This window comes from Gadus morhua, unplaced genomic scaffold (assembly GCF_902167405.1).
Source record: "Gadus morhua unplaced genomic scaffold, gadMor3.0, whole genome shotgun sequence".
In the NCBI taxonomy this organism is placed as follows: domain Eukaryota; kingdom Metazoa; phylum Chordata; class Actinopteri; order Gadiformes; family Gadidae; genus Gadus; species Gadus morhua.
The window spans coordinates 38,634-49,962 of NW_021964036.1; the positions used below are offsets into that span (position 1 = coordinate 38,634).

Here is an 11,329-nt window from a genome sequence, read left to right on the forward strand (position 1 = left end):
CCTATCAATGCACCATCAAGACACCGAATAAAGTCCACACAATGGTTATACTTGACTTTATAATTTGCATGAAATAGATATAAGAGTCTTCCAACAGAGGACATCAACCAGACTTGAACCCCGGTTTCCAGGGGCTTGGCTCACAGCTCTCTCCACTTCCCACTGAGATATATTTATAAAATATGTCTATGGTTATATATGGCATGATAGCATTACGTTTCAAATTAAAGACATTGTGTTTTCCACAGAAATTGAGCCGCGGTCGCCAGTGGGATAGGCAGAGTACACCCCACTGCACCACTGAGGTGATGACAATGCACAATAATCAATCATCAATAAAGAGGATATACATGACATTAAAATGTATGTGTGTGTTTCTATTATTTCCCTTATGTTTTTTTTCATGACGACCAATAAAAAACGACCGTTTTACCCCTTATATTTTATTTGACAAAGACAACAGTGTTACCCCTTATGTTTTTCTTCATGACGACTAATAAAAAACAACAGTGTTACCCCTTATGTTTTTTTCATGACGACCGATAAGAAACGACAGTCTTACCCCTTATGTTTCATTTGATTAAAACGACAGTGTTACCCTTTGTGTTTTTTTTCATGACGACCAAAGAAAAACAACAGTGTTACCCCTTATGTTTTATTTGATAAATATATATTTCCAACTGCATTTGAAGTAGACATTGAGACTCACAAAAAATGGACGCTATAGGACAGTTTTCATGATTTGTCACAATATCAGAATAACAACAATGGGTCAAACAGCAATGGCTGGTGGAATGGCGATGAAGTAGGTCTGTTCATGCAGTGTAATCTTGTCCAGGCCCTGCAAGTCAGGATGTAGGCTATGAATCTGAATGAAAAGTAGGTAAATAGGTAGTGGCCATCCCCAAAATGTACCAGAGTACAGGAAATCAAATCTATTAAATTCCAAAAAAATGATGGGGGGGGGGGGGAGAACCTCAGACCCCCTGTCTATTACTGTGCCCCACCAACATGTTTGATCGCCAGCCGCCACTGATTATTATTATTATTATTATTATTATTATTATTATCAACTACAATATATAAGTATTAATCCCACTCTATACATGTAATTGTGCTAATAAAAGCATCACCTATAATAATGAATTCACACTAACAATTCTTACTAGCGTTCTGCGTAAGCGTGAACCTTGGCTGTCAAACACATCCCATCTCTCACAGAGGAGCTGAATGGAGTAGCGGTTTCCACAGAAACGGTCCAGAGTCCCCCCCCCCCCCCCCCCCCACAAACACACACATACACACTAAAGCCGTTCAATCACAGCCCTGAAGAGCCTCGTTAGCCAGGAGAACATTATTATTATTATTATTCTTATCATTATTATCATCCCATACAAGCTACGCACCGAGAAAACACAACCACCATCACCACCCTCCTCTCAACCTCATCACCACAACCCACATGACCACCACCCTCATCTTCATCACCCCTGTATCTCCATCCTCTCCTCCATAATATTCATCAGCAACCTTTGTCCTCGTCACCCATCTCCATCATCATTACCTCAACCACGTCTTAAAGGTTGGGTATGGAATTCTCTTTTTTGGCCATTTTTGCAAAATTACCTGAAATCCTTATCATAACCCACTTACAGCCACTGAGTTAGAAGTACTGACATTAAAATTAAACGAGTCAATCATCTGTGGAACGGGCAGGACTAGAAAAACTCCAGCCAATGATTTCTAGACCCACCGAGTGTCATTGGACAGTAAGTACGTCAATCAAACGGTCGTACTGCACTCCCCCTCCCCCGCTCGTGACCCCTTCGTGCACATACTCAAAGCTCGTGACCCAGAGCAAGCTTCTGTTTGTTGTTATCATGCGGTAGCTACTGGAGCTAGCTAATGGCTCGCTCTCGCGCATCTGTGTTCGCGCTCGTGCATGATTGCGCGTCCATGTACTTGGAATGGGTGGAGTCAGAGTCAGCGTTGAAGGAGAGGGGGTATGACCATTTGAGTTAGGTATTTTCAAAATCTGCTGGCGTTTCGCAAATCCCATACCCGACCTTTAAGCAAAGCACCATCTTCATTACTACCTTTGTCATAGTCACCTCAAGCACCATCAGATGTTTAAGGAGGAGGAGATTCCAGACTCCATGCGGCGTGCTGACAACAAAGAGGTCAGAGGTCTGATCCTGATCCTGCTGTGTTTCCATGGGGACCAGAGGATGTCAACCTGATCACCTCTTGAGGTTCAAGAGGTTCTCTGAATGTGCACACGCACACGGAAACACGCATGCATCAATGTAACACACAACACGCACACACACACGCCAGTGCGCACGCACACCGTGCTACCATAACACCTGTGTAGCCAATTTGCCAAACTCCGAATGCATTACGGAGCCAGAAAGTGCGAAGAAGATTATAGTCTGCGGGTCAAATGCTTTTCTGTATGGCATAATTATTAAATGTTAAATTTGATGACAATTCCTGAGGGTCTTCACCTTCCTGGCGAGTTCTTTAAGCAATGTTTTCATGTTTTATACCGTGGATGCGCGCTGAGTGCCCTTCTGGTTTGGACGCGCGGTTTGCTCCACATCGCCACCTGGGGGAAGACCCACAGAGAAACTGATTTACCTGGGTCTCTGTGTCAGGATCAGAAAAGCCGTTCGATACGAAAAAGCAATAAAGCTTTGATGGATTAACACATTTCGTTAACCGTGCTTCAAAATGCGTAATGACAAACAGTCCTGCCTGTTTTATGGAATATGGAAGCAATTCAACGAATGGTGTGCATTCCGCACCACTATGCCGCAACATGACGGATTATGGGTCTGAAATGAACAGTCCAAAACAAAACCTAATTGGATTAGGGAGGAATAGCAAAACAACAAATGTACGAGGGAAAGGTTTTATGGAAGTAATTGGTTGACTTGGTCACAACAGAAACCAGGCGGAGGCATGATGTGGATACAGGGGAAACAACAAACAAATACAATGAAACCATATATATCTTTGTGCACGCACATAGGTCGTTATTTTATGTTAAAAAATACAGATCATAACACAGATGACGAGACGAGACACTCTCAGAAATGACGTAGTTCTTGTCGTGTGGACCCTGGTTTCAATGAATAAATGTATAATAAATGGCTCTAATGCCAACCGCAAGAATAGTTTTAGTGCAAACAACTTAAAAATATAAGCAAAGCAAATGCATCAAAGTGCCGGGATAGAGACAAGAGATAGAGACAGATACAAAGCTGAAGATAATTGTTTAATTTCCCCAATTTCCCCATTGTGGCAGCATATAGTGATTCTTTAGGTCAAATTATGTTTTATTATCAATCAAAATCTAGTTACATCAACAGAAAGCTGTAGACTATCAACCAATCAGGAAGAGGCTGGCCTTTTCAACTGTGAAGGAAAAAAGCAGATAGAGGAACACAGCAGAACAGCTTGAAACAATATTCAATAGATTCTCTGCAAGTACACACTACAGGTATGACCTCTGACCCAGGATGTAGTCATTATGGACTGTTACGACCTCTTAGTAGTAGCACCATGGTTACATAACTACCCTTCTGTCCCTAACTAACAATCTGCTGGGGAAGGAGATCTGAAGACAAAGTACAAAGATGGACCATCTAGGCTTCCATACAAAAGAGGAGACAATGATGGAGATAAAGGCCTTGAGAGATAGAGGGCGAGATAGATTGAGTCAAGAGAGATAGGGGACCAGAGAGATATGGGATGAGAGAGGGCATAAGATAGAGGTCCAGATAGAGGATAAGAGATAGCGGTGGACAGCAAAGGATGAGAGACAGACAGAATGAGAGAACAGGATTGGAGGATCAGAGAAATGGAGAATAAGATAGAGGACGAGAGAAGAGGATGAAGGTAACATAGTACACTAGTCATCAGATGAGAGCGATAAAGGCTGAGAGATAGTGGATGGGATAGCATTTGAGAGCGAGATAGAGGAACAATATAATTTGAGGGATAGAGGATGCGGGAGATTGAGTTTGAGAGAGACAGTGGACGACAGATAGAGGATGAGAGACAGGACGAGTTTGAGAGAATTTATCTTTGGTGTTAGCCATTGATTAATTTCTTTACTTTCTTTATAAAACTTTATGCAAGGCTGACTTTGAAAGAAAGTACGTGCTATATATGAAAACCATTTAAGGTTTTAATACCACCACACGTCCACTGGTTTCGACACGCATGAAATGACCACAGGCAAAAATAAAGGGTTTAAATTAATTTATTTAAAAAAAGAACAATTTCTTCACTGAAGCAGAACAAACATCAATCCTTACTTCTTTTTTAGTTTCTTTGTAGCCGTTGGGAAACGATCTGAGGACAGACTCACCGGGCGACCAGAAGCAAGTCAAAATATCAAGCAAGGACATCTGGGGCCAACACCATACAGCCAACTACAGCCTTAACGAGGGACGCTCCTAACAAGCCTTTACGAGGAGGGACATTCTAACAAAGCATAACGAGGCAGGACACTCTGAGGAACAGTCTTAACGGGCTCTTGACAGGGAGGGACAGTCTAACGAGCTCTAAATGAGGAGGGACATTCTAAAGGAGCCTTAAGGGAGAGGGTCACCGACTCTTGATGTGAAGAAAAAATCTGATCTGATCTGATCTGATCTGAAAGGGAGCAGGTGCGTCTCCACTTGGTTTAACTTTACAGCCCTTTATCTCTGTCTGTCTGTGTCTGTCTGGGTCCGCCCGTTGCATGCAGATAGGTGGGACGTCTACACATGTGGTTGGTTGGGGTGGGGGGGGGGGGGGATTGCGGGGAGGGGGGTTCATATACTGTGTGGGTCGTAAAATAGTAAGTTCAACTAAGCAACGGCATACACGTCTAAACCCAGGTAGAGGGGAGAGGGGGAGGTATGCAAGGGGAGGCGGGAGACTGAGGGAGTCCACGTAAAATAAAAGGGGGGGGAGATCTCCCACGACGGCTGCAGTGGCCCATCGTGGAATGCCGTCCTTAAAAATTGTTGTTAAATTATAACTAATCAATAAATTATTACTAATCAAGACGTGACACGAAAAACAAAAGACGCCAACTAGTCCTCTGGTCGGAAGGGGGGACCGTGCTGTGTTTCAAAGACTAGCTGCCAAACGCTCCAGGCTTCCCATTGGTCTGCTCCACGCCTCGGCCACACCCCCGGCGGTGGTCACATGTCCCAGAGGTCCCACGGCCCCGAGTTCAGGAATGGATGAATGAATGAATTAGTGAGTGAGTGAGTGAGTGAGTGAGCGAGGGTGGGCGCCCGCCTATCCCCTCTGCGTTGATCGAGAGGTCAAGGCCGCTTGAGTTCAAAGGTCACATCTTGAGGCGTACGGTTGTTGTTGTTAAGGCTTCCTATGGTCTCGATGATGTCACTCGTAGTTCAAGGGGGAGAGGGGGACCCCTGGTGGCGGGCGCGGTCTCAGCAGCTCGGATCAGTCCTCAACCTCATCCTCTGCATGTGTGTGTATGTGTGTGTGTGTGTGTGTGTGTGAGCGCGCTTGTGTGTGGAGGGGGCTTGGCACCACGGGGGCTCGGTTGCAGAACAAGTATTTAAAGAGACGAAGGACATGAGAAACGTAGTAAAAATACACAGAACATAGAAATGAGAATAACCTAGTGTGTGTGTATTTATGCGCGTGTGTGTGTGTGGCTCTCAGTGTGTAATGTGGTTCTCAGTGTGTACGTGTATTTACGTGTGCGTGTGTATTTATGCTTATGTGTGTGTATTTATGTGTGTGCGTGTGTATTTATCCATGTGTGTGTGGCTAGTTGAGGTGGTTCCCTTGGTTGTTAGCTGCCGAGGAGTTGGTGTCAGGGGGATCTGCGCTGCCGTTGGGGGACTCCGCCGCCACCGCCTTCTCTTCCTGCTCCTCCTTCACCTCCTCCTCCTCCTCCGCCTCCGCCTCCTCCTCCTGGGGTTTGAGCCGCTTGGCGGGGGGGGGGCCGGGTCCGTTGAGGCGCTTGGTGGGCAGGGAGGCGGAGGCGGAGGCGTGGGCCGCCAGCAGGTGCAGGGGGCTGGCCACCGCTGCCGTGGCGACACAGAAAGAGACAACAGGAGGATGTCAGGGACAGTGCCGTACTCTTAAACCGCGATACGACGGGCCGCAAACTGATATAATGCGGCTCGCCGTCAAACCCCCCCGAATTTTCCAGTGTGTGAGTTTAAGAGCGATGATTCCTCCATAAAACTGCCTAGAAAACTCGCAAGGGAAGGACTGAAGGATTTACGGCAGGGCGGATCCGAGCAGCAGAGCGGAAACTGGAGGGATACACTCCAGCTGGGGCTATGCAGTGGATCGGGGGCAGCGCTAGACCGCCTTCTCGAGCAGCAGGAGGAGAAGGCGCTCCCGGGAATAACGCTGTTTAATGGTTCCGACGGTTGGGATCTGGAGTCACTCGAGTAGAGTTACATTAAGACACGCGAGGCTGTGATCAACATCGTGTGTTGACCATGGCTAGAGGGGGGGGTAATAAAACTTGGAAACTTGCATCTGCATGAGTGGAGACTAGCCCCCAGACTATTACTGGATGCTGAGCCAGTATAAAGGATTGGGCTACAGTTACAAGTTAGAAATCACAATATGATAAAACTAAATAAGCTCCATGCAGAAGGTGATTCCTTTGGGAGGGAGTGAGGGAGTGATGTTACTGGGTCTCACCTGTGCTGGGGGCTCCTGGCATACTATGGGTGCCGTTCTGGGTGATGGTCTTGATGGGCAGCTGGTGCTGGCCCAGGGGAGCCTGCGTCACTATGGTAACCGTCTGAAGGGGCGTGGCCGAGGAGCTGCTCTGGATGATGCAGCTGGCGCCCCCTAGAGAGGCTGGGTGGGAGATACTGGGGACCGGCTCCACTTTAACTGGAGGGGGGAGGGGGAGAGAGGAGGGAGGGTTACAGAAGGAGTTATAACTATTTGAGTAACCATTGCTATACCTCACATTAGGGCTGGGCGATTAATCGAATTACGATCTTGATCACCATTTTAGCATCAAACAATCACAAAACTAATATAATCGAGTTTGAATTTTCTTTAATTTTATTTTATTGAATGTTTAATAAAAAGTGCAGAAGAACAGCTTAGATACATATCTGTACATTGTTTTAGATGGAACATTTTCTTTTTGACCATTTTGTGTATTTTTTTAAGTTCTCAGTTAAAGTGTTTTGGGAGAGACATGCTGAATAAATACATCATGTTTCCAAACTCAAAAACAATCGTTTCAATTATCGAGATTTCAATATTGACCAAAATAATCCTGATTATGATTTATTCCATAATCGAGCAGCCCTAACTCACATCAGAACCCTCTCACAAAAACTACAACCACAACCTCCCCCCCCCCCCCCCAACCCTCACCTTTGACCTCTGTGTACCCTCCGTTCTCCTGCGGCTCGGTCTTGGCGGCGGCGGCCTGGGCGATGAGGGCGGGGCCTAGCGAGGCCGGGGCGGGGATCTGCTGGAGCACGTGGACCGCCTGGTAGGACGGCTGGCCGCCGCTGCTCACCGGGGACGCCATGGTGTAGGTGACCGGCTTCAGGTTGGCCGGCAGCTGCCCCTGGACCGCGATCAGCACCGGCTGGCCCGCCATGGAGCCTGCACACGCACACACACACAGACCGGTTAGAACCAGGGTGAACCGCTTCAGAGGCGCAGAGGGCCGCTTTAGGACCAGGGAGAACTGGTGAGAACCAGCGGGAAATGGGTTAGAACTAGTTAGAGCCGGTTTAGAACAAGTAAGAACCAGTGTAGAACCAAGTATAAATGTGGCTAAAACCAGAGCCAGTTAGAATCAGAGAAACGGGTAGAATCAGACGGTGTGTTTACATGAATAGTGAAACCACTGTTCACTAGTAGCCAGGTAACGGTAAGGCTCATCATCCCTGTATCAAATCATGACCGTTGGCCCAGATCGATGCATGAGGGATCAACACGCACCCATCCAGCCAGGCTTGGCTTTAGCACAATAGGTCACGTCAAGGTCCACATTGTTGAGGCAAAACTTCATCATACGCCAGGACCAACCCTCCATCTTCATGCTCTCCTCCTGGCTACACGAGAACACTAGTCGGGAGTTTTATTTTTTTTATCTACCTGCGTCCACAAAAAGCTCGTTTTTCAGTGGACAGAAGGGCCGTTTTAAGCGTCGGACATTATTTATCAGAAGACTCAGTTTTCAAACTCCGACCACATTAGCATCGCCACGGCCCGACGATCGCCATGGCAACAAGCCAGGCCGCACAACCCACCCCCGTCACCTCGCTCACCTGGCGTGTTCTGAGCGAAGCGGGCCTCCTGGATCACGGCCAGTTTGGGCGGGGCGGCGACCGGGGCGGCGGCGGCAGGCGTGGGAGGCGCCGGCGGGGGCGCCGGCTCCAGCTCCATTGGAACGGGAGAGCCCTCTCGTGATAGGCTGTCGGGCGTCTGGATGCCGCTGGAGTGGGCGGAGAGACCGCCGCCCGTGTGGCTGGGGGACGCCGGGGCGCTCCTGGGAGGGAAGGCACGATCGTCCTTTAGGTTAGAACTCATTAGTCGCATTGTGCTCCAGGTAATTATCCATTACTGGTTCATTACTGTGCTAACGTAACGTTGATCTGATTAGCTTTCCTCAACGCTACTTGGTTCATTTTTCGACACCAGCTCCACGGGTTAGGCTGCGGTCGTTAGGGAACCGACCCAGAAACACCCGGACCGCCGCTTATTCCACCTATGTAACCAGGCAACAAGCTCATCCCTAGAGCTGTGTAAATACAGTTTTCTTAAAGTCACTTATTCTATTCTTTCACATTCCTCCTCCAGTAGCTGGCCGTAGACCTCACGCATCTTAATGTCACTTCCAATCTCTTTTATCCTTTTCCTTAATCCCTCCCGAGATTCCTCGGTCTCCTTCCTTCCCTGGCGCTCTCCGCCCGGTGGCTCAGGTGTGCCCAGGGAGCGTCTCACCTGGAGGAGAGGGGCCCGTGGGGGGTCCGGAAGCAGGGGACCCCCCGGGGCCGTCGTTTCCTGAAGGCCTGCTCGATCAGCTTGCTCTCGGAGGTGGGGTCGATCCTCCAGAAGGAGCCCTTGCCCGGCTCCTCCTGCGACCGCGCCACCTTGATGAAGTAGCGGTTCAGCGACAGGTTGTGGCGGATCGAGTTCTGGGGGCGGAAACACGGGCCGTTACGGAAGGGTTGCCGTCAGGCTGCCCGGGAACAGGGTTCACCGTGGACGTCAGGTTGGGAGTGGGATTTAGTCCTGGATAGGGTTCTCCAGCACAACCCTGAATCCAACCCCTCTTCCTCCACCACCAGTGTTTCCCCCAGCACTGTGTTGTTAAGGCGGCCGCCTTAACAACAATATTATATAAAAATAATAATACAAAAATATATATATATTATTATTTTTTAAATATATATTTTTTTAGAAGTTCAAAACTCTGGTAGGGAAAGAAAACATACTTCCATCAGGTGTAAAAAATAAAGATCAATAACGCATCAGTAATACAATGGTCGTGCCATCAAGCTTTTTGAATTGAATTGAAACGGGGAGAACCCCCCCCCCCCCTCCTTGACCACCTTGACTAAGACATTTACTGGGGGAAACACTGACCACCCTTGGGGTCCCGCCCAGCAGGCTGAAGCCCCTCCTCCTCCCTTTTGGGTCGCGCACAGAAGGCTGAAGCCCCTCCTCCACCCTCGGGGTCCCGCCCCCCAGGCTTAAGCCCCTCCCCTAGACTGACCTGCCAGCCCTTGTCAGCAGTGCGGTAGTAGGGGTAGTTCTTGGTGATGTGGGTGTAGATGCCGTTGAGCGTGAGCTGCTTGTCCTGGGCCAGCGTGATGGCCTGGACGATCAGCTGGGCGTACGAGTAGGGCGGCTTGGAGTCGTCCTGCAGGGGGGGGGGGGGGGAGCAAGCACAACAGCCAATCAGATCTTTACGTCGCCTCCTTGACTTCCTTTTACCACGCGGAGGTACACAAACACCATAACCAGGATGTTCGTGGACGATGTACATGAGTGCGTCCCTTCTATGTTTTATTGACTTAAGTTCATCTCAGACATTCATAATAACTACCTTCTCCTTTGCAGAAGGTAGTTAACTAAAGCAAAAAGGTACAAATGTGAAACGGTCCATCTTAATGGACCTTTTCTCTGTGTGCTTTGCACTGTTAAAAAACATGATTCTGTTATTACCACCACCCATCCTGAACCCAAGCCGCGGCCCCTCACCTTGGGGCTGTCTCCTCCGGACGCGTCCTTGTCTTGGTCCGGCTGGGAGTTCTCGTTGAGGAGCTGCAGCTCTGCGTTGCTCACCATGCGGCCGCCCATCCTGTAGCCAGAGGAGCCCGCCCCCCGCGGGCTGGAGGGGCACGAGTTGGCCGCGCTGAGGGGGGGAGGAGGAGGACAGTGTTTCAGGGGACAATTCATAGTCGATGATTTCTCCCTCTTTTAAATTGGAGCTAGAGCGGGTTCACTGGAGCGGGAGGATTTTTCTTCTCTTTACCTAGCCGCGATAACATTGCAACTAGTGTGGACAATATCCATACAGCTAGCATGGCAAGTAGCCCGACAGAAGGCAGCCCGACCACTAGCCTGATAGCTGCCCTGACAGATAGCCTGACACAAAGCCGGACCGCTAGCCTTGACAATAGCCTCACAGCTAGCCTGGCAACTGCCCCAACAGTTTACCCAACAGCTAGCCTGGCCGGAAAAGAAAATGGAGGGCACTGTTTCATACACAGCACAGAATAGGATTATTCAAGGTGTTAATTCAACTACTTTCTCCATTTTGCACTTCATTACATACGAGGGAGTGGAAGGCAGTGGGACCCAAGAAATGGAAAAAAAAAAAACATTCACCGCGTTTTTCATTATCTGTTATTTCACTGCCATAACCACAGCGTTACGAAAAAACAGTCAAAAAAACAGGACCCTAGCCTGGAATGAACTACAGGAAAAACTTGGGAGCCGTCTGTTGACAAGACCGAACACGCATCAGGTCAGACTGGAAACCAGGAACAAACTGGTTGCACTTTTCTCCTCGGATCAGCAGAACTTTATAGGTCTGCATAAATATAGGGCCAACATGGAGACGCTAAACTGTGGTGTTCATCATTTCTGCATTTAATTGATCCAACTCACGAGTCAGAGGAACGGAAACAATAGAGGGGGATTCCAAACAGGTAAAAAGACATCAGATCACACGTTTACATCCTAATTTCAGTCGTGTAACCTGGTCATGTTCAGGGCTTACCAATGACCTACAGCGACAACAGGAAGGGACTACCCACCATCACTAAGGCAGCTCCCATTGTCAATA

General features: G+C 48.4%; 1 protein-coding gene across 1 annotated transcript; it reads right to left on the reverse strand.

The window, feature by feature from the left end:
- Nucleotides 1-4,252: 4,252 nt before the first annotated feature.
- LOC115538931 (forkhead box protein K2) lies at nucleotides 4,253-10,393 on the reverse strand (the record flags this gene model as incomplete). The annotated part of the gene is given in 7 exon segments (XM_030350144.1): nucleotides 4,253-6,062; nucleotides 6,697-6,894; nucleotides 7,393-7,629; nucleotides 8,301-8,521; nucleotides 8,977-9,170; nucleotides 9,752-9,898; nucleotides 10,240-10,393. Coding segments are annotated over 7 exon segments (1,411 nt in total), but the record flags the coding sequence as incomplete, so codon positions are not given.
- Nucleotides 10,394-11,329: the final 936 nt, after the last annotated feature.